This window comes from Astatotilapia calliptera, chromosome 5, assembly GCF_964374335.1.
Source record: "Astatotilapia calliptera chromosome 5, fAstCal68.1, whole genome shotgun sequence".
Classification (NCBI taxonomy): Eukaryota; Metazoa; Chordata; class Actinopteri; order Cichliformes; family Cichlidae; genus Astatotilapia; species Astatotilapia calliptera.
This window is the reverse complement of record NC_137426.1, coordinates 25071749-25099077: the sequence shown is the minus strand read 5'-3', so window position 1 is coordinate 25099077 and position 27329 is coordinate 25071749. Positions and strand designations below refer to the sequence as shown.

At 41.2% G+C, this 27329-nt stretch overlaps 1 protein-coding gene across 1 annotated transcript in view; it reads right to left on the bottom strand.

The window, feature by feature from the left end:
- LOC113022706 (arf-GAP with coiled-coil, ANK repeat and PH domain-containing protein 3-like) overlaps positions 1-27329 on the bottom strand; it is a 57316-nt gene that overhangs the window by 7969 nt on the left and 22018 nt on the right. Inside the window, exons 2-21 of the mRNA XM_026168392.2 lie at positions 21658-21715; positions 17483-17602; positions 17073-17126; positions 13721-13779; positions 13246-13429; positions 13035-13079; positions 12827-12922; positions 12611-12685; positions 11259-11270; positions 6182-6294; positions 5820-5871; positions 5512-5612; positions 5279-5390; positions 4928-5160; positions 2086-2155; positions 1810-1904; positions 1507-1727; positions 1323-1415; positions 994-1095; positions 656-879 (exon numbers count right to left, since the gene is read on the bottom strand). Of these exons, the coding sequence (XP_026024177.2) occupies positions 656-879; positions 994-1095; positions 1323-1415; positions 1507-1727; positions 1810-1904; positions 2086-2155; positions 4928-5160; positions 5279-5390; positions 5512-5612; positions 5820-5871; positions 6182-6294; positions 11259-11270; positions 12611-12685; positions 12827-12922; positions 13035-13079; positions 13246-13429; positions 13721-13779; positions 17073-17126; positions 17483-17602; positions 21658-21715 (2119 nt within the window). The remainder of the gene's footprint in view (positions 1-655; positions 880-993; positions 1096-1322; positions 1416-1506; positions 1728-1809; positions 1905-2085; positions 2156-4927; positions 5161-5278; positions 5391-5511; positions 5613-5819; positions 5872-6181; positions 6295-11258; positions 11271-12610; positions 12686-12826; positions 12923-13034; positions 13080-13245; positions 13430-13720; positions 13780-17072; positions 17127-17482; positions 17603-21657; positions 21716-27329) is intronic.

Below are 27329 nucleotides of genomic sequence, written 5' to 3'. Positions count from 1 at the left end.
ATTACAATTTTTTTTCCCTCCGGAAGTCAAACACCATTTCTTTTGTCTTGCTAACATTGAGAAGGAGGAGGTGATTTCCAACTACTGCAGTGTCAGAAAGCTTCTGCATGTGGCATGTTTCACTGTTGTACTAGAAACCTGCGGTGAACAAAGTAAACAGGAATGGAGACAGGACTGTCCCCTGTGATGCCTGAGTATTACAAACCACCACACCAGCTGTGCAAACTGAAGCCACTCTGACAGAACAGTAGAAGTGGTGACACCCATTCTGAGCAGCTTCTCACTTAGAAGTGGTTGGATGGTATTAAAGATGTGGAGGGAAAAAAAACAAATCCCCCAAACCCCACAATTCTCTCATAATGCCAATAGTACCATCCATACTATCCAGGTGGGAGAGACATGCAGCAGCATGTAGATATCCACCCTCAACAGAAACTGGCTTAAAAGGGTGGAGAGCATGTGTCACCTGCAAGCAAAGCCGGCAAGAACCAGTTTCTCCAGCACCTTCATGACATTTGACATCAAGGGCACTGGTCTGAAGTCACTTAACAATTAAACAGATAAACTTAATTTAATAAATGAAATTATTCATTTACATCCACATCACTTTATCCAAACCAAAACACCCACACATGTTTATTACAGAGCGTCTCACCCCTATCACAGCCTGAATGAGTGGCGTTTTTCCCTCCTCTTCCTCGCAAGCGGCGTGTACGTCAGCACCGTGTGCCAAAGCCTCCGCCATGAGCGGCAAGTTGTGGAGTCGGGAGGATCGGTATAGGAGCGCGCCAGGGTGGAGTTCTCTTGGGTCTTCAGGGTCTGAGGATACTTCCTGTTCAATTTCCACCTCACCACTGGAGGACTCCTCTGACTCCTCTTCTGTGTGTGAATAATTTAACATGAGAATGAGCGACAATATAAGTACATGTAACACGATTTAATTTAAATTGTAGCTACTTACACTGGTGGCACAGAGCCCACAAGCACACGTACCTTCCTCTGTTACACTGTCCACCACTGAGCCAAAGGCCAGGACGTCTGTGCTCCCGTCAGTACTTCCTCCCAGGCCGCTGTCGCTACTGAGACCTGCAGGGCCAAGCATTGCCAAGCCACGGACACGTTAATCATTACTTGGCACAAACTGCATTACATAAAGACACGTTATCGGTTAGATTGCTCAGGAAATCACAAATATGTGGAAAACTGCTATAAGAACTTCAGTTTCTGAGTTATTTTGTTTCACTGTGGAGCCTTTACCTAAAATCTTCTCTAAAGTCTACAATAACAATGCACTGTATCAACACATTGTGTAGTGGACTTACTGCGAGGACCAGAGCCAGTGTCAAAGTAGGAAAATAATGAGTCCAACTCATCTGGACAGAACAGCGAGTCCCGGCGAAACTTTGCTGCAGCTGCTGCAGGAGAATAAAAGATCAGAACAAGAGCTCAGTCTGGGCTTCACAGTGTGTTTGGTTTTATCACCACATCACAAGTCCCCACACTGACCTGCTGAGAGGTTTGCCGGCGAGGCGCTGCCAGGTTCATATCGGTGATATTTCCTACGAGCCTTGTTGGGTGCCCGAACAGAGCTGTTGTGTCGCTGGCATTTCTTCACTGTCCAAGGGCGGGACTTCCTTTCACCTTGCACGAGCGCTTCGCTGCCACTCATCTTCTTCAGGAAGCGTTTCTCCACGTATTTAGATTTGATCCAGGCCTCTTTCTCCTGTCTGGAGGTAAATGATCATAAGAAAGAAGGTAAAAGGTATCTTTAGAGTCTTGGAAAAATTACTCTGCTGGATAGAAACTGACCTTGAACTGGAGGGGCCTGGTTTTTTTGCTCCGAGTTCTTCACAGGATCCCTCATAAATCTGGTTGATCACAGTATTCCCCAATTCACACATCAGCTAAATATAAGATGAGAGAACAAACATGAGAGAGACAACACGGAAAGTGAACATTTTTTTAAAAGGGCTAATTAAAATTGCATTAGCAATGAACTAAAGGAATAAGACGTGTAACTCTGCTGGGAGGAAAAAGCATGGCAGAGGGAAGATGAGCTGTAGGCAAAGCGTTAAGAAGGCGCACCTTAAGTAATTCTGGCTCCCACGAGTCTAACGTCAGTGAACGCACTTTAGAGAAATGGACCCCTAAACTCCTGAAAGAAACAAGAAAAAGAGACTTTAAAAAGAGTTTTTATCCAACTGGAAGAACTTAGCACAATCTTACTTTTGCTACTTTTATTTAAACTGCTTGGGGCGGCAGATGTCTGAAGCTATGCTCATAAGACCCTGGAGTAAAAACAGTATTGTCTTATTACTTAAAATATACACAAACGTGACAAATCCAGTATGAAAAACCATAGATTTGTGCTTTTTTTCTTATTAGTATTACATATACATTTATTTAATTTTAATTCTAGTGCAGCCAGCCTTTTTATGGATACAGTTTTGACTGATAAGGCTACAGTGGGGCAAAAAAGTATTTAGTCAGCCACCGATTGTGCAAGTTCCCCCACTTAAAATGATGACAGAGGTCAGTAATTTGCACCAGAGGTACACTTCAACTGTGAGAGACAGAATGTGGAAAAAAAAAAAAAAAAATCCATGAATCCACATGGTAGGATTTGTAAAGAATTTATTCGTAAATCAGGGTGGAAAATAAGTATTTGGTCAACTCAAACAAGGAAAATCTCTGGCTCTCACAGACCTGTAACGTCTTCTGTAAGAAGCTTTTCTGTCCCCCACTCGTTACCTGTATGAATGGCACCTGTTTGAACTCATCATCTGTATAAAAGACACCTGTCCACAGCCTCAAATAGTCAGACTCCAAACTCCGCCATGGCCAAGACCAAAGAGCTTTCGAAGGACACCAGGAAAAGTATTGTAGACCTGCACCAGACTGGGAAGAGTGAATCTACAATAGGCAAGCAGCTTGGTGTGAAAAAATCAACAGTGGGAGCAATCATCAGAAAATGGAAGACATACAAGACCACTGATAATCTCCCTCGATCTGGGGCTCCACGCAAGATCTCATCCCGTGGGGTCAAAATGATCATGAGAACGGTGAGCAAAGATCCCAGAACCACACGGGGGGACCTGGTGAATGACCTGCAGAGAGCTGGGACCAAAGTAACAACGGTCACCATCAGTAACACACTACAACGGCAGGGAATCAAATCCCGCAGTGCCAGACGTGTTCCGCTGCTGAAGCCAGTGCATGTCCAGGCCCGTCTGAAGTTTGCCAGAGAGCACATGGATGATACAGCAGAGGATTGGGAGAATGTCATGTGGTCAGATGAAACCAAAGTAGAACTTTTTGGTATAAACTCAACTCGTCGTGTTTGGAGGAAGAAGAATACTGAGTTGCATCCCAAGAACACCATACCTACTGTGAAGCATGGGGGTGGAAACATCATGCTATGGGGCTGTTTTTCTGCCAAGGGGACAGGACGACTGATCCGTGTTAAGGACAGAATGAATGGGGCCATGTATCGTGAGATTTTGAGCCAAAACCTCCTTCCATCAGTGAGAACTTTGAAGATGAAACGAGGCTGGGTCTTCCAACATGACAATGATCCAAAACACACCGCCCGGGCAACAAAGGAGTGGCTCCGTAAGAAGCATTTGAAAGTCCTGGAGTGGCCTAGCCAGTCTCCAGACCTCAACCCCATAGAAAATCTGTGGCGGGAGTTGAAAGTCCGTGTTGCTCGGCGACAGCCCCAAAACATCACTGCTCTCGAGAAGATCTGCATGGAGGAATGGGCCAAAATACCAGCTACTGTGTGTGCAAACCTGGTAAAGACCTATAGTAAACGTTTGACCTCTGTTATTGCCAACAAAGGTTATGTTACAAAGTATTGAGTTGTATTTTTGTTATTGACCAAATACTTATTTTCCACCCTGATTTACGAATAAATTCTTTACAAATCCTACCATGTGGATTCATGGATTTTTCTTTCACATTCTGTCTCTCACAGTTGAAGTGTACCTCTGGTGCAAATTACTGACCTCTGTCATCATTTTAGGTGGGGGAACTTGCACAATCGGTGGCTGACTAAATACTTTTTTGCCCCACTGTACATGATGGAAAGTTTGACATATCAAAAAAGAACTGATACACTTGTGTGGACGTGAATGTAACGGGATGCTTGAATGCAGAAGATTAAACAGGCATGTGTTAAAAACAAGCAGAAGCAGGGAAAATGTCAGTCACATGTGACGTGTTGTTCTCTTCTCTGGAAAGGAACATCTTTTTTTTGTAAATAGCCTTACTAAACTAGGACAGTTTCATTTTAAGGTTGGGCAATCAAGAAAAACTCACCAGAGAAAACAAACTGACAAAGCAGGTTTAAAGTCCAGTTTGTTCACTGCAGGCATTCAGTTTGATTTGACCACGTATGCATGTGGTATGATTGTCACCCATGCTCAAAACCGTTCTCCAACGCTTCCTCAATAACAAGTTAAGTAATCAAATAAATATGTGAGCAGACGTGTGTCACCACTTCTACAATGTAGTCACAAACTAGAAAAAAGTTATGAATGTAATGCTCTGTATAAGGTTATTGAGGGTTGTGTGAGTGCAACCTAGCAGGGGAATGAGGATGGGGTCAATCATTTAGATTGTGTTAGTATACTTCTGAGCTCCTAATTTCTTTTTAGACCTTCATTATATGTTTGAATTTCTGTTTACTTATAGCCTTAGTCTCATCTATGTTCTTTGTCATGCTGTCTGTGTATTCAGTTTGTTTGCTTGCGTGAGCTCCCCTTTGTGGCTTCACCTGTTGGAAGTCAGCCAAAATAAATGGCTCACTTCTTGTTAATTTTGACTGCCTCCTACATCATGTATTTCGGTGTCTTTAAAAGATTTACAGTCCACAGGGTCTGTGTGATTGTTGCAGTAATAACTGCAGCCCTTAGTGTACAGTCACCTGTGGATCCCTGAGCACTCAATGCAGAGCAGCACTCCCAGGTTGATAGAAGCCCAGCAGGGAGCCGTTTGGCCACAGTCACTGCACAGCTCATTGCCTGGCAGGCTCTGCACCCGCTGGAGGAGGCTTTCTCCTCCTCCCCGAACTCCCTTATCAGCCCTCTCTCCTCTCTCTCTGGGTTCACTGGCAGAGTCAATGCTGCTGGTGGAGGGTGAGGCAGTCCGGTCCAATCGCTGTGAAGATGGAGTTACAAGTTAGCGATGGAGACTTGATCAAATCTAAGGAAAAATAAAGGCTTGCATTACAGGATTGTGTAAGTGTTATTGTATTGGGTTATGTGTTTGTTTTCACCTCGATGTAATAATTGTCGGTGATGTCCTTGTAAGCAGAAGCGATGCTTGCCTGGACAGCCTGGATCCATGCCTGCCTCAGCTTCTCAGACTCAGCCTGCAGCATGCAGCTCCTAAAGGTTTATAGAAACTAGTTATAAACATCTTTATCTGTTTAATATTTTAGCTTAAGTCTGTTGCAATCTGAAAAAAAATAAAGTTGAGCTTATTCTGGAGTGAAATACACACACTTACTTAGTGGGTGAAACCACCTCAAAGCAGAACCGCCTCTCATTATCTTCACATGGTTTGACTGAGCACAACCTCAAATCCTCAACAACCACTGTCAAAGAATCCTGCCATTGAAAAAGGGGAGTGCCAGAAAAACAAAGCTTAGTGACAGGATCGACAGGAAAGACAAGACACTGGTTGACCTGCTATTATACAAATGGTGGCAAATAGAATTCAGAACTCTAAACTGTGTAGGTTAGCTAGAGTGGTGACAAAATCCTAGCATAAGGACCCCAAAACGGTAGATTTACATTTACAAAATTAAAGTGTACCTTGAGTTTCTTTTGGTAGACCAGCTGGCTGTTTTGTATAGAAAACCACCGCCTAGAGGGGGTTGAAGGTATGAAATCAGATTGTTAGAGTGACAGAGATAGGCTGACTCAAATGCTGAAGTCTACTTTCAGTACTGAACCAATGGAATGAAATCGACTAACTTAGTAGAGCTCAACAAAGCACATTCCTTCTTCAGTTATTCTACATAGAAATCTGAGAGCTCACAGGCAATAAAGTTAGAAAGATGAGCTTTTTACCCCCATCTTGTCACATTAGTGTATTTTCCATATGAACAGGTTATGGCTGATTTGTAAGCTAACCTCGATTCTATTTTGTTATATATCGTAACTTTCCATTTTACCTATTCCAGGTCTTGAATGCATTGCTGGCCCTCTTAAAGAGGTAGCCCTCCATAACCACACCATTGGGTGCATCCACATTGAATTCCAGCTTAGGGTCATCATAGGAAAAATCCTGTGAAGAGAACATATGAAGTAATTATTTGTGTGAAACAATGAGCGTAAAGTCCACAACAAATGTCTGCGTAACCTTATCGCGGGCTCATACAATAGCCGTGCCTCCTCAATAATCAGTGTCCTCTCTACAACACGATTAGTTTACATTTAAAGATTGTGTCAGGATTTCTCGACCATTCAGCTAAACCTTTTGTACCTATTTGTATATCTAAGATTAGCCAAGAAGGGTCTCTAAAGTCAGATGCCACCTGTTCAGCGAAGTGAAGAACAAAAGCACACAGATTGTGAAATGAGAGCCGAGGCTCAGGTTTGCTTATCTTAGGTGACACTTTGATCTGAGGGAGTACTAAACATATGGCAGACTAGTAGGCACACATACTTTCTACTCAGGGAAACCCTGTAATTTTCCACTTTCCTTTAGCTTTGTTAAAAGCATAAAAGCCTTTTCACTGATTCCTTGCCACAAAGTCACCTCCCATTCACTGAAACGAACGGATTCAGACATAAGATAAGTAGGTGAACTGCCATGTGACACGGAGGTACTATAATAACACAAAATTCTTCAGCAACAATTCTTCCAAAACATGCAGGCCCTAGAAAGCAAAAACATGATGTGATGTGGTACAACAGCTTGGTTCTCCACCGGCCAAACACCTGGAGGTGTTTCCAAGTGATTCAAGAGCCACTTATGCGCAACATTTGCTGGAGAGCAGCAGGCTAGTTGTAGGCTCTCCAACTGGGCGTTTTTGCACCAACTTTACAGAATAAAAGACAGAAGAACATTTGGAGGAACACCCGTGTTGGCATTTCCCTTAACTCCAGTTTTCCCTCATGCAGCTAATTGTTGCATTTTAAACTTTTAAACCTGTTGTCTGTTCACCAATGGAAAAAGGAACACAGCGTACAAGAGTCGAACAGAAGCTCTCATCAAAACTTCAGGTTAAATAAATAAATAAAAGCTCACCAGCGTGTAGCTCAGCATGCCAAGTATCTTCATCTTTATCACATTGACATCCAGCAGCATTACGATGTCGACAGGAAAATAAAAGCTTAAATTCATAAATAAATGATGATAAAGGAGACAAATGTGCTCCTCATGCGAGTCCAGACACACACTGTCAAAGAGGAACAGCGACAGGCTCGTGCCGCTCCTCCGGCCGCGTGGACCCGGCGCGGGCGCACATTAGCATACAGCTGTCACCGTGTCCTCGCGCCCCGCGGGGATGACCCCTGCAGCGCCTGCTGAAGATCAAACGTTTCATTTTCCTGCTGCATGTGAGGCCCTAAACGTAGCCATACCTCATCCCCGCCCCACCCGCGATTTAAGGCTGCCCTTTCAGCGTCTTCTGTGGGAGTTAGTTTTCCATCTGTCTGCAGCTCTAAAACTTTTTCCTGCTTAATCAAGCTGACATTATTGCTCCCCAAACACCAGCCCGGAGCACCCTCTTCCCACCTTAAATCAGCCGGGACCGCGCAAGAATGCAGCGACTAGCCCAAAGGCGCTGGAGGCTGCATAGCGCCACTGAGCCAAACTGCCCTATTAAGTCACTGTGAACCCCGCAGCTGAATTCTACTGATACGCTTCAATTATAAGTTACACTAATTGATACAATTTAGTAATGAAAAACTTAAACACACATAAGCTTCTGCTGCTGGGGGCTTCCCATGATGCACTTGGTCACTCTGTCTTTTAACTACAGCATTTAATCATTAGCAATTCTTAAACTCTGACTCTCCAGTAGTTTGCCTTTTGTGCTGCCTCCCTCTGTGCTCTTCTCTTTCCTCTCACACCCAACCAGTCCCTGCTCCTGTGGTTCCATCAGTGGTTTCTTCCTGCTAAAAGGGAGCTTTTCCTTCCCAAGGTCGCCAAGTACTTGCTCATGGGGAATGTGTGATTGTTCTTTCTAATATTTTAGGGTTTTTACCTTACAGTATAATCTGAATTGAATCACTGATAAGTTATTGCAGTGCAAGCTCAGTTTTATTATTACATTCACAGTAGTTTAGTGATTCTGCAGCAATTGCGGCACCCAGCATGACTTAGGAGGACACTGAGCCCATGGGCCTGTGCTGGTCAGACTTTGTATGTTACTCCACGTGTCTCTTTGAAGACTAAAAAGAGCTCATTCATCAGCTTTTGCATTTAGTTTTAAATCATAAAACAACAGGAAATGTGCTGAGGATAATGGGTAATGCAAGAATGTAGCGCACAAGTAGCCCAAAGACTCATCGAGCTGCATAATGGCACTGAGTCAAACAGTGGGCCCAAAACATAGCAGTGAGGCTGTATGAGACATGTTGAACCAGTTCCATATGTATATGTATATTACAAATACAAGTATTTGCATATAGTGAATTCCAGGTAAAGCCCTTTAATAAGGCACCCACTGAAGTGGAACGGCACCTGTCTAACAACAATTCCTACAAAGAAGTTTTTACTTTTTTTTTTTTAAAGGTGCCAAGCCTGAGCAGTCGCTATACAAACTGAAGATGTGCAATAACAATAACAACACAGCTCTTTTCCCCCCTAAAAGCACCTTTTGTTTGGAAGCACTGCAGCTGTCACAAGTCACAAGTGTTACGAGTCAAAAGGAAGCCCTTAATTCTAACACACAGAATAATGCGTAGCTTTATACAAATATTTATGCCCCCTCCTGTCTTACAACCTTCAATTAGCCAGGACTGTTCAAGAATGCAGTGCACCAGTAGCTTAAAGGAACAGGAGGCTGCATAACAAAAGAGACCCTGAACATGCAATTTTGGCAACATACCAGTAAGGCTGTGTAAGACATGTTGAAACATTTCCATACATTTGGAGGTAAACTGCATGTGATAATTTGCATATAGTGAATAACATTCCAGGCAATTGTCTTCATGTTAAGTAATAACACATCACACCACAGACACGCAACGCACACTGAGCTGAAACAACACCTGTGTAACGCAGCTCCTACAGAAAAGTACTGCTTTTACAGGTGCCCAGCCTGAGCAGTCACTAGATAAACGAAGTCTGAAGATATGTTTTTTTTAACTGCCTTTTCTGTCAGGAAGGTCGTGAGCCTGTTTGGGACCATCAACCACAGGGACACCTCGGCAGTTGTCACCAGTCAGCAGAAAATTATTACGAAAAAATACCTCATCCTAATACGCTGCAAGCAAACATGTGTTACAAATGGATATAGTTTGGGCAATTTATTGATAAAGGCGGTTAAGGAAATGTTTAGTAAACACCCTAGTTTTTTTCTGGTGTTTTTGCGTTTGCTTGATTTAAAAATGTTGTACAGTTAAAAGTGGTGACAATGAAGGAGGAGAGAGTTGAGGCCCTGGTTCCCCAGGGAGCCACAATGATGTTCTGCACACACACAAAAAAGAGCTGCTGTGAAAGAAAGGCACGAGGGAGCGTGTGATCTGTGCAGGAGGACGGGCTGAGATGGGGAGGGAGCCGCCGGGGCAATCAAAGGAAGCGCGAGGTAATGAAGAAGAACCCACTGTGTAAGTATGCAATGGCTAAAATGGTCTCTCACTCATCACCTGATTACTGTTTCTGCTTCATCCTAATGCCAACAATGCCCCTTTCACATAACCCCACACTAATATATTTATCTGTGCTCATCCCTTATTAACTTCTCTGCAAATAAAGCAGGCAGGCTTAACTACTTCCATGAATCGGTCTTATTTTTACCCTGAGTGCTGAAGTTACTGTTAATAAAGAATGCATTGCATCTATAATTCACAGCTTCTGCCGTCTCATAGCGCCCCTTCCCACACTACTACATTTGCATATGGAAGGAATATCAGAAACAACAGACGTCAGTGTTCAGTGGGGAAAAATAAATTGAAATGGCTCGTGGCAGTGTTTTCTCTTTAAATTCTTGATGCAGTGATGCTTTTTCTGTCTTCGTGTAACTACAGGTTTTTTTCTTGATAAAATCACTTCCTGAGAAAGACCAGACATCTGATTTGAAAGAGCTTTGAGTTTTTCCCTCTTTGAGAGAGACGGCCTCCGTCATCTGTCTCGCCCTGTTGTCTGGATCTTTCACTTTTTTTCTCTCTTCATCTTTTTCCATTGCTTGCCTTCACATTCAAGACCCGGCTGTGCATCTTAATGCCATCTGTTGACTTTGGCTGTAAGCTGGCAGTTGTAACTTTAGGTTTTCTGACCTGTCAGAATGAGGATTGGTTCTGCAAAGACACCAAAAAGGCAGAGCTGGCTCCAAAAAACAGTGCTGGCACTGTGTTGGTGATAGACAGATGTTTGATCATCAGATCATCACCACTTCGCTTTGATATTTTTACACACAGACTGTAATGATTTATTTAACAATTGAATATAATAATCTGTGTTGTTTTGGTGACTTATTTTAGAGTCTTACACTCTTATAAAAACTGTTTAAGAGGAAGTCTGTGCTAGAAATTTCAAGAAGGGCACATCGGTGTGACACGCGTCAGCGCCTTCAGACAAATACTGACGTTAACGTCTCTCCCACGCAAACACAGTCTCGCTTTATGCTTACAAAAAGGCACACTGATTTATGCATCAGTCGAGCTGGTGAAACAACTACTACCACTGCTACACATACACAATGACTGGTAGACAAAGATCTTCTGGGGCAGGAAAATTTACAGGTTTTCAGGAAAGTGAGATTACTTTCATTTTATTTTTAATTTCCAGACAATGTGCCCTTGAGAGCTAGAGTACAAACTTCAAGGATCAGCTGAAAACCTATACCAGTCGACACAAGAAACCTGACACCTAGAGCCAAACAGGCCCGGTCAAAATACGGGCTAACAATTGCAAAGCAGGTCTGTGTTTCTTGAACCGTCCATTACTGCAATGTTCCACACATTTTTTTCTTTTAAAACCCAAATCAAAAAAAAAAATTAACATATATGTGGTTCATTTTAACCAGTAAGCCAAGGTTAAGGTACAGACGAGAGAAAAAAAACAAAAAACAAACTCACCTGCATCAGAGTCTGTGAGGAAGAGGCCAAGCAAGGACACAGCGAAGAGAGAGAGTGAGAGAGGGGGAAGAAATGCATTAGAGGAGGAACATGACTGCGTTAATTTCACCAGAACAAACTAAATAAGAATAAATATGTGCAACTGATGAGTGTCACAAGCGGGCGACATCAGAGAGCTCCTGAGAAATACACATAAAACAGCTGTTCTTGATCTACTACAGCATGTTACACGTGAAGCGTTATTTTTCTAAAACCATCAGAAATGAAGCCCAGTGGCACAATTCAATGCACGTTTTATGGATTAAAAAGGACGAGTTGCTGAAAGGTCATTAATCCATGCACAAAGCTGTTCGTCGAGTCTGGCAGGATGCCTTCCCTGGGCAACTAAATTGACCGGAGGGAAGGGCCTCTGGCAGAAAAACAGGCATGCTTTTGGCATTTCTTCTGGCAACAGATGGATGATTTTTTTTATGCATCTGTGCATGTGTGTGGCTACTGCGGGGGTGGGGATGGTTAAAGAGTTGCTTTTCTTCCAGCGGAGTGAGCCGTGCATGTTTAGGGGACTTGTTCTTACTGTAATCCTGAACGCAAAACGCAGAATGCCGTCTATCAGTGTCTCGCAAACCTTAGACAGTAAACAGGACAGTGGCATTTACTAAACAAACATAAATAGTTCAAGGCTTTGTTTTCCTCATGAAGGCATCTGTGGTCTCTGTAAGATCTGTTTCGCTTTGTTATTTTAATGCTGCCAGTTACATACCACTTTTCTTTTATTGAACTTCTACTGAATTAGGTGGTGACTGTCATGCTAAATGACAAAAAGAAATTCCTTTCAGCAACCTTTAAGGAAACATATCTAACATTCTGGTCAGCATAGACAATATCTGATGAGCACTTCAGATTTCACTATCAGTGCAAGTCCTCCTATGCTGCTACAGGAGAATCTGCACAGACCTGTGCAGTGGCTGCAAAAAGAGAAGCTGGAAATAGTCGTGAAAAGGCTAAGCTTTAGTATTTATGAAAATACAGATGATGTAGAGTCTCCACGCATTCTGTTTATTTTGTATTCTGATCTATTAGCATCATTACGAATGATCTCTCTCCAGTAGTTTGTTTCTTGTCTCATCACCCTCAAGCGGTCTCGGTGGATGGCTGCTTGTCCCTGAGTCGGTGTATCTAACATCCCTGTGCTGGTGTTGCTCCTATTTCATCATAATGATGCTGGTCCAGGGAAAAGTAAGCATAAGAAGTGGACGGTAAGGTTGCCCTAGTTTTCCTTGGAAGAAAACGACACAGGGATGAACTGTTATGGCAATGTGGGCTCAAAGATAAGAGCTGTGATGGTGTCTCACTCTCTGCTGGATGAGGGCGTGTTTGTGCTCCAGCTCCCTCTTCTCCACAGCCGAGTCAATGACCAGCTGATCTAGCTGCATAGAAGACAAGATCACATATGCAGCAGGAGCAGTGAGTGAAAAATAAAATATGTTTGTAAAATTAAAGGACAATGAAACTAGAAATCACATGGTATGGTTTCGTTATTATGTTTTGGGTTTGCTTGTTTTGTTTACCTGTGCAGCCAGTTTTTTCATATAGGGGTCAATCTCATCCAAGATGTTAAAGCCTTGTTGGAACAAAGTATACTGGGCTCGCATGAATGACAGCATCTGTAGCAGACAAAGGAAGTCAAATGACAAAGTTAAAACACACTGCACAGGTATACATATATGTTGTATATGTATAATTATGTGACGATACAGATGGATCCGAGTCACTCACTGCATCCAGGATTTCAAACTTCTTCTTGGCTTGAAGCACATTAATCTGCCAGAAACGAAGAGAAAAAGAAAATTCTACATTTTAGACGTACAGGAGAGATCTGAGAGCAGATCAAGAGTCTGTGCATGGGTTCAACAGAAGTTGACTCACAGTGCCACCTATTGGAAAACACTAGTAATAACAAGTAGAGTCTATGTTCTGTGTGCCTCACCTGTAGCACATAGTCCAGGGCCAGGTGCCGAAAAGCTTTGCGGCTGAGGATGAGAGCCTGCGTCGCCTCCTCCGCCTCATGCACCTTGTTCCTGGGTGCCTGCGCGTTCTTTACCTGCGCCAGCTCCATGTCCTCACGCACTCGATCAAACTGCTTCTTGGTATCCTTGAACTTCCGTATATCCCTGGTACAAGCACCATGAAGCACAAAGGTAAGAATTCACAGATTTTTGGCCAAATCAGAAACGGTGAGATCGAAATTCTTAATTTCTGTTATTATTGGGAGATTTCTGCATGTGAGTACAAAAATGCACACTTAACACAACAATTAAGGGACTAGATAGAAATCTTAAAACATGAAGTTACTTATAAAAACAGACATCTAGTCTTCATATAGCTAGTGGTTTAACATCTTGTTCACTTGTCCTCACCTCTCTTAAGTGCTTAAATCTACTCAAATGTGATGTGATACTCACTCTTTAATGAAGGTGTGAAGCTGCTGTTTGATGGACCTCTGAGCCTGGTCAAACAAAATCTGCGAGCAGATGGAAGGAAGAGATATCATGTGAGATACAGTGCACAGCAGTTAAAGAGCAAGCAATGAATACAGCTGAAAATCTGTAGTTCTCCGATCTGGGCACAAGATGGCATTATGATCCCTTTCATGTGACTACTTTAACGGCTTCAGCCACAAGCAGAGAGGAGCTGAAGGAAATGAGAAAAGCGAGCACACACGTGAACACACTCAGCTACCGCCTCAGTAGATTTTTAGCAATATTTGAGCCCACATTTTACTTCCTGTTAAGTATGGGATTCCATTTCCTGACTGTCTCATGCTCTCTTTCCTCCACTTCTCATGCATTTTAACCAACTCTTCTCTCCACTATAGGAAGTGAGTTTGTTTCCATTTTTATATTCCAGCCACTGCTGTTGATATTATCCTAGACTATATTAAGGAAACCGTGTGCCTTGTTGATTTATCTTTGTGCAACACACGTGCACACAAGCTCACGCAGACGCAGAGACTTACAGTAATTGCTTTATAATCACGCGCATGCGGACAGTGTACACAACAATCACTTTTGGTATCCTATGGATTAAACTTTCTATAGCAATCCCTAGTTTGCAAGCATACACATTGAGGATTATGGGCTTAGTGTACATGTAAGCCTCCAACCACATGACATCTCTGCAGGGCCTGATAACACACGGCGGATGAGACTCCGATTTTTTGCTTGAGGTGGCTTGTCATTCTGCAAATGTAGAGCACGCTCAGTGTGGAAATTTGAAGTGGACAACGTCAAGCAATAGAATGATTTATTCCTTCATAAGCATGTGTGAACTTCCCGCAGAGCCTGTCTTTTAAGTATTGTGCAATGGATTCTTAAAATAAGGAGGAAAGACTTTGCAACTCCTCCCATGTCTCCTTTCACTGGAAACACTTCAATCAATGTTTAATTAGTGCAACAATAAATAGCCACAATTAAATGACTACATTATTTTAGTCAGCAGATAATGTATAAAAGTATTACGTTTGTTCTAAGAATGACGAGATATTTTGAGAATATTTACCTTAAACTCAGCTCAACTAACTAAACTGAAATCTAAACTGAAATTAATCTATTATCCTCTAGTTCCCCTCTGTGACTAATAAACAATTTAAAATAAATCATTAAGAAATTGTGAGGAAATAACCCATAATCCCAATAAAATGAAGTATAATCCTTTCACACCATGGATTCATGCTTAAGAAAGCTACTTTCACCTGCTCCCTTATTAACAAGAGGTCATCACTGCGGGGGCGCATGTTTGATTTGGCCGGATGTACGCCGAATGCCCTTTCTGAAGCAATCCCAAAGGGGATTTGTGTCTCCTGCCCTTGACAGAACCAGGGATTGTTTGGAGGTACTACCATGCATTCATCATTAAAATGCTGAAAATGGAAAACTACCTGAGAACATTTTTAATAAATGATGTGTCATCAGACTGCACTGGCACAACGCTGAATTGTGTTGAGCAAAATAGTGACAGTCTCCAAAACGGGGTGTAAGAAATGAAACCCAAAACAATTTCTGTACATCTGATAGAAACTAATCCAAATGTTCCACTCAGGCCTGCACTTGATTATAATGCCTTGGGCTCGACCCAGCCCAACCTACATGATGTCAGCACTCAATTTCCTCATGCAATTCTCTTGAAATTCAGAGATCCTCCGTGTCTCCGTGCCCCATCAGCCATCCCTCTTGTACCTGGGATGGAAAGCCAAAGCTCTTTTTTGCTTGTGGCCAAATAAGAACGGTGATCATCAACAGAAATATATCACAGTATAGAAAATCGCACAATGCTGTCAACAGGTACTCAAATGACAATATTAAAAAAAAAAAGAAATCTGCTCAGTTTCACTTTTTTAAGCTTCCTAATCTGTTGCTGAGACTGATCCATGTTTGAATGTAAACACATTTGCTTATATAATTTACTGAGAGATCCGTTTTTCTTTTGAATGCCCTTGTTTATGCTCGACAGCTGAAAAGCCTTAGGAACAGGCACTGATTGGTTAAGTAAAGACACTAAGGCTGCTTTTTATTAGGCTAACACATCTCCTTGATTCTCTTTCTCATATCTCTTCCTCACATCATCCTCATCATGATGGATGTGTAAGAGAGATGGCTGTTGGTCCTCTTCTCATATTTCAGGGAACTGAAGCTTCTCCATGAGGGTGACGGCACAGCAAACCGTGGGACTATGTTAGTAGATAAGATGCAGGGAAGTGTAAGTTAGCAAAGAAATGTATCCTTTATTTTTTCCTTCCCTTGTTTATTCACAAAATCTGCTAAACAAACACTCTTTAGAAGGGTGACTGAAGGGAAAGCAAGAAAAAAGGCGTCACAGAGGATGCATTGAGATGGTGTGAAAGGGCAGTGGAAAAGAAACAGCGTTCATAAAATTGGTGCTCTATGTAATATAAGCAAGGACTGCAGACATTACATAACTTGTAATGGATAGAAAGGAAAAGAGTACTCCGCGTCTATAAAAAAAAAGAGGAAATTATTGGTCTGATGTGGCTAATGGATCCTATGTAATAAGCAGAGATTTGATTTGATTTGACTTTAAAAAGGTGAAGTTGGAGATCATAACAGAACCATGCACTGAAGAAGATTTATCTAAGAGATAACTCACACTCTGTGGAATAAAAAACAGAAAGCTTCAGATCTGTTACATTTGTGTCTCTTTGTCACTTCCTTTTTTATTCTGTGTTTATTTTCTTCCCCCACTTCCCTTCATTGTCAATACTCTCCTTTGTTCCTAATTTTGTCATGCATGCGTGCATAATGCATAAACATGGACTTGAGTGAGCATCTCAGAATATTACACACTGTCTTATATTGTCATGTCCTAATGATTACTGCTGATTACTTTAAAGTGCTGTAATATCTCTTTCTGCCTTGGGCTTTTTAAACCTGCATCATCATCTCAGCAGTGTGAGAAACCTTTCATAGAGTGAGAAATTTCGAGATCACACTTAGTCATGAGGAGAAATCACTCTGGAGTCATGTGGGGAAAACCTGTGAGCGTGTGAGTGTGCATGTGTGTGTTTATGCATTAACCTGCAATACACATCTGGTCCAGCATGTGGTTTGAATCACTGGCCAGTGTGGACAGATTCAAAGTCATTGAGTGATTTCACAGTTGAAGTGTTGTGTGTGTGTAAGAGTTGTGCATGCCTGAAAGATGTTAATATGTCAGAAGACCTGGGCTGTACCTCAACCTCTCACCTGTGGCTACAACATACAGTATGTCTGTGCGCGTGTGTGTGCAGATGTGTCTTACCGTGTGGTAATTGACCATTTCTTGGAGGCTTTCGCCACACTTTTCAAGGCATTCCTGTGATGTAGAGTGCACAGTGTAAGCATGGATTTCCATATGAACGTCAAAATCTTTCTCACATAACAACTTATCTATACATGAGTACACATTACACAGGAAACAGAGACCAAATGCCTTCCTAAAAAACTATAAAGTCAGTTTCAGGTCTATATGCTTGCAGGCATGTAAAGTTTTAGTGTAAACGTCTCCTGTTCAAATCAGGTCACCTCTTCCATGCACACAACAACTGGAGGAATGCATGCAGGAATGTCCAAGTCAAAGACAGAGGAGAAGTCAGTTGCTAAGAAGCTGGCACTCAAATATTACTCAGTGAATCTGAACTCCGTGTTGAAGATATCCTTGCTTCTACTCACCGATATCATCTCCTCTTTCTTGCACTGCTGGGACAGGTCTCTGATGCCGTTAACAAAGAGCTTGTTAGCGCTGACATAGGCCCTGCCGGCCTCGATCATCCCGCTGCATAGCTTCACCAACTAATGGGAGGTGTAAAAACATCACTTTAATGCCCCCAAAACAAGAACACTTTCTATTTAAAGACTTTTTATACAATGAGATGTGAGGATATTAATAGTCAAAATGATGACGTAAATCAAACAAAGCCTATAAGAATCTTTTGCTCACATGCTGAATGCAAGAGGATGCTCAAATTTGGAATAATATTAATTTTGGAGGCCAGCGCAGGCCTTACTGAAGCTGCTGTGTCAGGAATCCAACTGAGAAGCATGTATTTATTAAGAAAGTAACTAAATGAGCAAATGAAAAGATGGAAATGAAGAAGATGATCAAAGGCCACTGACTGTATTGCATAACTATGATTAAAGCGGCGTCCCAAATCCCACACACCAACTTACTCACAACTTGGTACATAATAAATAGAGGAAATTTCAAACACTTGCTAATTAGCTCTGTGTTGTGCAACTCTACTGACAGATGCAAGGTTGCGTGACTGCAATATTTTCCAAAAGTAGAGTGCAAGCTCTTGCAAAACACACTTGATGGCACTACACAGCATGAAGAGGTCATCATGGCATTCTGAGGTGCCTCAAGGAAAAAAATTGTTAATGTTTATTTATGGCTGGATCACCTTTTTGCTAAGCATTATGACAGAATTGGAAACAATTTAAATCTACTGCTGAAAAAAATAAGAAATAAACATTTTCCTGTGAAATATCTGAAATATACATTGTTGCAAAAAAAAAGCTTAATGCAAGCAATATAAAGACAGATGCAATTAGCAAACTTACTGCTCGTTAATGTTTTTACGGATGTTTTTACTAAAGTTTAAGTTGGCGCTAGAAGGGGAATCTCCAAAGACAAATGTATTCAAGTACCAAATTTCATAGAAATGTGACTAACCTCAGAGCCAAGGCACTAGCGTTGATACAACCTTGATAAGCAGACTTTAGGTATTAAAAAGCTTTGGGAGTCAATACACAACATTGAGAATTAAATAATATAGTATATTGTATAATATAGTATGCAGCCAAGGTCATGTCAGGGTAAACTGAAATTCTAAACAAAATGTAAATTAACAAGCGCAGACAGTAGAATGCCACATCATGACTTTCACTGTGACTGCTTTCCCGTTTTGCAAGTAATATGATAAGGTGCAGAAAGTTACACTGTCATTACCAATGCACTTATGCCGAAACACAACATGTGTGTGTTTGTGTCTGCTGGAAAGGGGTGGGGTTGGGGGTTGCTTAAGAGAGAGTGTAGTAAACCTTTAATTATCACATTTGGTGCAAGCGTTCCCAAGGTTGTCTGTATGTGACTGTGGTTTACTGGGTGGCTGACAGTAAGGGCTGCAGCCGCATGAACGCTGCTAAAACAGGCTGCTGGGATCAAAAGCATCAGTTGCCAAATGTTCACACTCATGTTCACACAGTATGTTTTCTAAGATGCATAATGCAGTCCAAATTTTAACAGCATTTTTAGGAATCTGTAGAAACTCCAAAGAAGCACGATGCTGCTGCTCCTCCCAGGCTGGTCTGACAACATACATGTCAACAAATTGGTTGATGTAGGGAATGTGATCTCATTGAGTGCAGGCCTGAACCCCCCAGGGGTCTGAGGATGGCCATTAGAGGGACAAGCTGTGTGTCTGGATATAATAAATGAGTTGGAGCCAAAATGCCACATCTGGTGCCACACGACAGACCTTGCTGTGTTAATTGACCGAAACAATAGCAGTATACTGTATTTGCAGCGTAACTGCAGAATTGCTGAGCAATGAGGTGAAGAATGTGAATTTTAATATTTTAACTAATTAGAAATGTTTCTGAGTACTGTTAGTGTTCTCTCAATAACAGCAACATTTCAGTATTCCAGTTAGCCGACGGACAGCACTAAATGTTTTCACACTTGTCAGAGAGATTCAGCTTTCATCAGTCATGTCCATGTCCTTGCCTGAAAGCCTTTGCTGTCACCACAGATAGCTTCAGGGCAGGTGGAGGACTCCTGCTGAACAGAACAAACCTCCCTGGTGGAAATATATCTCCTCTGACGCTTTTCAGTTTTCAGTGAGGCTGAACTGGAGTTCAGAGTTCATAAGGTCCTGCATTATCAGTTGGTGGCAGGAATGTTTATATGTGTAGAGAGCAAGGGGCTCTATTCACATTACTCCTTAATGATGAACTTTAATATTAAGTAAGTCAAAACCATCTAAATAATAACTTTATTATTTAAACAAACTTAGGTGTTCACACTGAGGTTTGTTAATCCACATTTCATTATGTCTGCAGGCTGTTTGATGTTTGAAGAACTGTCTCAGATTCACCTTCAGAGAGAAGAAGAAAGAAGCTGCAGTAACACAATCTCCCACTCTAAATTCTCTTTGACTTCCACGTCTATTAGTTTATCTGAAGAAGCCTTTCAGCTCACTTCCTCAAGACAGTCATCCGGTCCATCCAGAGTTATCTCTGTAGCTAATTAGGTTTGATACAGCTATAAAATTTATTCCAGTCGTTCCATTTGCCTTTAAACCTTTAACCTCTCACTAATACCATAGAGAACAGAGCCTGATCACAGTGATGCTGATGCGAATGCCTACACTTATGGAGTTACCTTAAGCTTCTTTTTCTAAATTATTCTGTTATATACTATGTGGAGAAAAGTACTGGGCCACATACAGGAGCTGATACATGTTTGGTATTAACATCGGTGTTTGTGCTGATGTTGATGCCAGAGGAGGTTTGAACTCTGCAGATCTTGAGTCAAAAGAGAGCTGGCAACTTTTATGCCTCACACTCGGTGGCCCTACCCTGTAAGTTGATGTGTTCTGCCACTTTTTTGAGTGTCTGTCATCCCTAAAGAGATCAACTTTGCAAGTAATACCACTTACAGCTGATTGTGGAATATCAAGGAGGGAAAATACTTGACTTGTTCCAGTAGTTGCCTCCTATTACAGTACCACACTCAAATACAGTGAACGTCCCATTCTTTCATTGGCTAGCTGATTGATTTTAGACACATGTGGCAATAGAACCGAAAACATCTGAATTCAGAGATTAAGAGGTGCAGTACTTTTGTCCAAATAGTGTATGTTTGCTGGGCTCATTCTGGCAAACAAATATAGCTACCTGACTGATAGTACTATGAAATGCTGCATGAGTATGAACTGTAATATATGTATAAAATAAATATACCTCCTAGTTTTGGTCTCTACGGCAGCTTTAAAATTAACACCTCCTGTGTTCAGGCAAATTGCACTTCAGGGCAGAGTGATCCATCCATCCATTTTCTTCTGCTTGACCAATTCATAGTCACAAGGGGACTGGAGCCCATCTTTGTGGGCACCCTGTGACACGCTCACATTCACACCTACAGCTAATTTAGAATCTCCAGTTAACTTAATCCAAGCACATCTTTGGTATGTGGGGAGAAGTCAGAGTACCCGGCGAGTACCCAGGCAGACATGGAGACAACATGCAAAATCCAAACAGAAAGGCCCCAGCCAGCGGGAGGATTCAAACCCAGGACCTTCTTGTTGTCAGGCATAAGCAACAAATGAGATGGAATAAAGTAAAGTGCTTTAATTCATGTCTCATAAATTGTTGTATAAAAAAAAAAAGGGAAATTCAGCGCACACTAATGTAATAAACTGCACTATGTGAGCCTTTTCTACTACTTGCAACCTCGCTGGCATTAATCAGTCTTTTCTCCCTGTAAACGGGCAGCCTCTTGTTCGGTGCATGAACCCACTGCATTTAATTAACTGTCTGCAGTGTTTTCATTATTTAAATAGCTCTGACATTTAAATAACAAGTGTGTGAACTGCAGACATGCAGAGCGAGAAAGACAGCGATACAGAAAACTGATTACAGCGTAGACTCTAAAGTACTACTCATAGAAAACCTCCCCATCTGGTGGCATTTAGCATTCAAACAAAGCCAATGAATTCCACTAATGCCCTGTTTAAAGTGTTCTAACCACTGAAAGAAATGGACACGTGATTTTTTTCCCTTATGGATCAGCTGACTTTATCTTTTAATGAGAAGCACAGTCCACATGTTAGAAGGATTCATACCTTATCGAGCTTCGCTTCAATTTCTACCACATCTGTCTCCACATCATCAATTCCAGCCCTGTAGAGAGAACACAAAGTCAGGCGGTTACTCAGAAATGATTTTCACTAATGCCATTTCTGAGAAAAGGAGCCACAGCTTAACCTAAAAACAAATATTACAGCCACAATCGGATGATTTAAACTCTTGTTTCAGAGAGATTCTTGGATTAGCGGTAAGCCACATTATCAGAGTGAATAATAAGAAAAAACCCCAAAAAACATATATATCGGTGAAAAGTTTAAACTGGCTGTGGCTCTAAAAGAAAACACCTAAAAGAAACAGAACAGAGGAAGGTCAGATGTGAAGACATGGCTTAAAAATCACAGTGTAAAGCTGTACCATGCTGCAATCGGTCACCATATATCAGTCTCACACACTTAAACATTAATCCTGATAATCAGATTGACAAAGGCATCACTCTGGAAGATTAGTAACCACTGCTGAGCTGTAAAATCAATGAAAAAAGCCAAACTAAATCAATGTAAGATCACATATCGGCCCGCACTTAAGTATGAAAGAGGTGAGGTGATAAAAGAGGCAGCAACAATACAGAGGAGCTTATATTTGGTACCAGCATTTTAGAATTACATGGTATTGGCCCAGATTCATAGGATAATATTTTTCAATTAATACTTTTAATCTCATTTTCCCATGTTCAGTCTTCAAAGATCATCAGGAGCATTTGCGCAGAAGCCAGCGTCCCACCCATCACGTGCTGAAACCATAAATCACAGGAGATGATGACCTCATCATATAATCTCAACCCCACCCGCTCCTTCAACCCTTTTACACCCTGCAGCTGGTTTTATACGTCACAGAAGAGGGAAAAAAGCACCAGCAGCTGCCCAGCTAGTTAATGTGATTAAGGTTTAGGCTTGCTCATGTGTGTTGTACAAGGGATGAAACGCAGTGGGAGGGACAGGACGAGACAGTTTAGTCAGTTAGCAGCTGATCCAGAAAAAAAGCAATCCCAGGATTACTTTCTGGGAATATGCTGGTCCTGAAAGTTCCAAAAAAGCCACGAGCTGCCGATTCTTGACTTGCATCTGTCTTCCACTTGCCCATTTCTTTTTCTCTCACCCACGACCCATTCTGTTTAGACAGACTGAATTTTTCTCTACCACAACATCACACTGACAGAGCATGTGTGCATGTGTGTGGTCTGCAAGATGGCAGGTATTTATCGTTTCACAGAGAGAGCGATGAAAAAAAGGTGTTAGCACAGATCGTTCATTAAGCTGACTTTGTAATTTGTTGCATGTGCTCAGGAATGGTTCAATTTCTGCTTTTTTGTCTTCCAAGCTGTGTGTTTATCCAACAGTATCATCTTCTCAATTAAGTCACTCTGTACTGAACACCACCAATGTCAAGCAGCTGTTCAGTTTAGAGGATAAGCTCATTACAAGGGTGTTGTGTCTCTGGTGGCGTGCGCCTAATAAACATTGACTGGCATTTGATTCAAGGGTGACTCAGATGACATATAATACAGCGGCAGCAGTCGATATGCTATTGATCAAAGCTTTCGAGTTCAGCACAACATCACTTGTGTGTGGCGGGACCGTTGTTTTATGTTACAGGTTTGATGCATGTAGAGGTTTTTGCAGCATGCATTTGGCATGGATGTTTTCTGCATCGATACACATGCCTGTAGGGTTATAATGGTGACGCGCTGAAAATCAGTTCACTGAGAAAGTTGTCAGCTCTGTGAAGGTTAAGTAAATAAACAGCATTAACAAGCTAATTATGTGTGTATGCAAGAGACAGAGAGCAAGCATGTGTGTGTGTTAATGTAGGTTTGTCCTTATTTTTCCCTTTACCACAAGGGATTGTAGTGGAATCAAGTAAGACAGACTTCCATGGACGATTATGGGTAATCCTGCAATGGTGGATGTCTGCATGTTTATGACAGGAAGAACAGACTGATGAAATGTAATGTATAATAATTTTTTTTAAAAGAATAAATAAATTATATATATATATATATATATATATATATATATATATATATATATATATATATATATATATTTGTTTCCAATGTGCGTGTTCAGTTTGTGTAAACAGACAAAGTAGCAAAAACACCCCAAAGTAGCTCCAACAATAATGCAGGCCATTTAGAGGGGGGATGGGCTTATATGCACTGCCAGTTTTAGCAGGGTGTACATGGGCTGACATCACTAGTGAAGGGGGGGGGGGGGGGGCTCACGTGCACTACCACCATGTGCACATCCATCAGCCTCAACTACAACCTACGAGTGTGCTGAGTCTATTCTTGTTCCCCATGCTGTTGGTGTACTGTAGCATGCAGCCTGCACGCTACGTCATCTCACATCTCTTCTCATGCCCCACACACACACACACACACACACACACACACACACACACTTCAATGCCCTGAGCTTTCCCTCATGTCTTCCAGACTCAGCTTGTCACACAGCATCGCATTCACATCAGCATCACTTCAAGGACCTGGAGGACAGAAGTAAAGGAATCACGTCTGCTGATAGTAGGCAAGCCCAGACCTAAGAGCTAAAATACCTTAATTAAATGCCTTAATTTAGTAGAAAATAGTATGAAGGCAACACTGTTTTAATGTTGAAACCAAGTAACCAATCTCATTTTGAATTTCAATTAAATTTGCTTTACATCAGAACATGAACTTTACTGTGAGCAGGGTTGTAAATGCATGCATAGCGAGCATTTTTCTCACTGAACGAGCATGCTGTTCTTATAACAGTTTGTTGTATCACATTTTTTATTGTTTACCAGATGACTCATCAAGCCAGGCAGCTGTGGGGACTGAATGGCATACTCCTGTTTTCACTACATATTCACTATTTCATGTGGAGAGTGCACTCCCACCCCTCACTGATACATACAGAAAAGTGTGACTCACCAAATGAATGAGGAGTTGATTACGCACCTGGACAGACACACAAAGACACATGCAAACAAAGATACAAAAACAGAAGACACACATTGACCCAGAAACCCATTAACAACAGGGTTTCATCAGAAGGCTCAAATTAGGCATAAAACCTACAATCTGCCAAATTTACTTCCATTAACATGCAAGTCGTTTCTGCCAACAATGAGGATGAATACATTATCGGGCTTTTACTGCTGTGTGAAGAAAAGCTTACTGATATCTGAAACAACAATCTAAAAGAACATTTTTTTGCCACACACACACAAAAAATAAGAATAAAAAAAGTAGAATGACTGAATGGAGGCATGCCTGTACCAACGTTTCTGATATGAAATTCTGAAATTTTAAAGCTTGGCTGTTTTTGTCCAGATTTATGTCGAGTGCATTAATGGATTTATTTGCATATAAATCTAACTTTGATTGAATTTGATCAGTCACTTTTTCAAATATATATATATATATATATATATATATATATATATATATATATATATATATATATATATATATATATATATATATATATATATATATATATATATATATATATATAAAAAATGCTGCAAGTAAGGCATTACTATTGCAAAAAAAAAAAATTAGCTTACTGTTACTTTCCCATAGGCATGCTGCGTTACTAAACTGTGATTTTGTTTGTCAGTGTCTCATGACAATGACGTACGAGCGTGCGACGCTGTGGTAGTAACAGAAATGTGTAGAACAACAATGGATAATATGGAGTGTGGGAGCAAGTACGACCACCGGCCCCACTCCTCCTAAACAGTTGACAATAGATTTAAGAGCGACAGGAGTCTTTGATTTTATTCCTTTTTTGCTGTGTTTTACTTGCATCTATTTGAAAGAGTGAGTGTAAACACAAAAAATTATTTTATTTTATACGCTGGAATACGCAGAAAAAAGGTTTAAATTTTGAACAAATTTCCTCAAGTCAAAGACTGTTGCATATAATTTAATTCTTGCTTGATGCAAAGTGCATAAAGTTAGTGATGAAAACTAATAAAACATTTTTTTAGAAAGAGTCTTTTTCATTCAAATTTCATCTGATGGATTATGCAGAAAAAATTGAATTGTCTATTGCTTTAGAATGTATTACAAATTGTGTAAGTGATCAGTAAAGTAATGGGATTACTTTCTTGGGAAGTAATCAGTAATTAGTAACTAATTAATATTTTCAAGTAAGTTGACCAACACTGGTCATAAATACCAAGTACATCTTTGAGTGAGGTCACAGTGACCTCTGACCTTTGATCACAAAGTCTCAAATATGCAGACCTTAGAGACTAAATCATCCTTACACAAAGTAATGACAGGTTACAGGCTGCACCGTTATCTTGATATTCTTTCTTTATTTTGAATTTTGAGCAGCACTGCGCCTGACTTACTGCAGCACACGTTACCACACTTGCTGTTATAAAGGTGCCCGTCCGTACACACAGACGCATGCTGCACATTCTCAGTTATATTGAATAAACGTCTCCCCTCATCCACACGCACACGCCAAAATATCCCTTCCCAGAATTCCAAGTAGCGATCACCATGGCAACCAGTCATTGACCCACATCACCATGGCAACAGGCATCAGCATTACTCTCCCCTTTTTCTTTTTTTTTTACTGACCAATTTCCTCTTTGTCTAATGTGTCTGTCCCTGCGCGCCCCCCGCCACCACTCCTCCATCACTCCTTTCAGCTTCTTCCTTTTCTAAAAAGCACATTATTCATCGACGTGTGCTCTTACACTGACTCCTCTCCTCCTGATGAAACATATCAACCCGCTGATACGATCTTTGTCACTGATGAGGCGGTGCATTACAGCGGTGAGCTCGTGGCTGTAGTGTGGCTTGTGATGCATCTGCAGCGCCCGCTGTGACAGGCAAAGTGCCCTTGAGTAGCACGCGGATCCCACAGGAGCTTTAAGCTGTGGTCAGTCCTGCTCAATACAAACACACCCATCACAGTGAGCTGAGCTCTGTTATTCAAGTCGTACGTGTTCGTGGAAAATTTTTTTATTTTTTTTTCTGCTGAATAACAGCTTTCAAGATCATTTCCCAGTTAATGTTACATTTCTTTTATACTAATGAACTGCAAGGTATAGCTGTAAAAACGCAAGGAAATATAAAACGAGGTCACTTTGTTTGAGGAGGAAATGATGTAGGGTTTTTTTTAAATCGTCCACACTAATGGAAATCATTGAGATCAGGAGCAGGTGGTTTTTGGGTGGAGACAGCAACAGCAGCCCCAGCCGTCATCTCTTTGTTCTTCCATGCTAGACCACATTCAGCTAATTAAAAAATCAATTTCAATCCCATCGCACAAACATCTTATATTCACTGTTCAGTAACAGTATTGTTTATAAATATTCCGAGATAATAATTATAATTTTTGTCGATTACTGATCCCCCAAATCACAGTCTCCTTACTCTCTTTGTTTCATTTGCGTACGCTTGCGTCTGTCCATCTGTCTGCTTCCTGTCTGCAACACTCCCGTGTTTGCTGATGGCACAAAGCCAAAGACAGTGTGTTTATTTTTTTTGTGTGTGTGTGTCTGCGTGAGCATACATAAAAAGATAAACCTGAAATGCATTTACAATCTGTGTAATTATATATTTATAAATCTCAAAATCTGCAGTTTCATGGCAGAAAGTGTTTAAAGATCCATACAGTCCAACATTCAACAAAATACAACA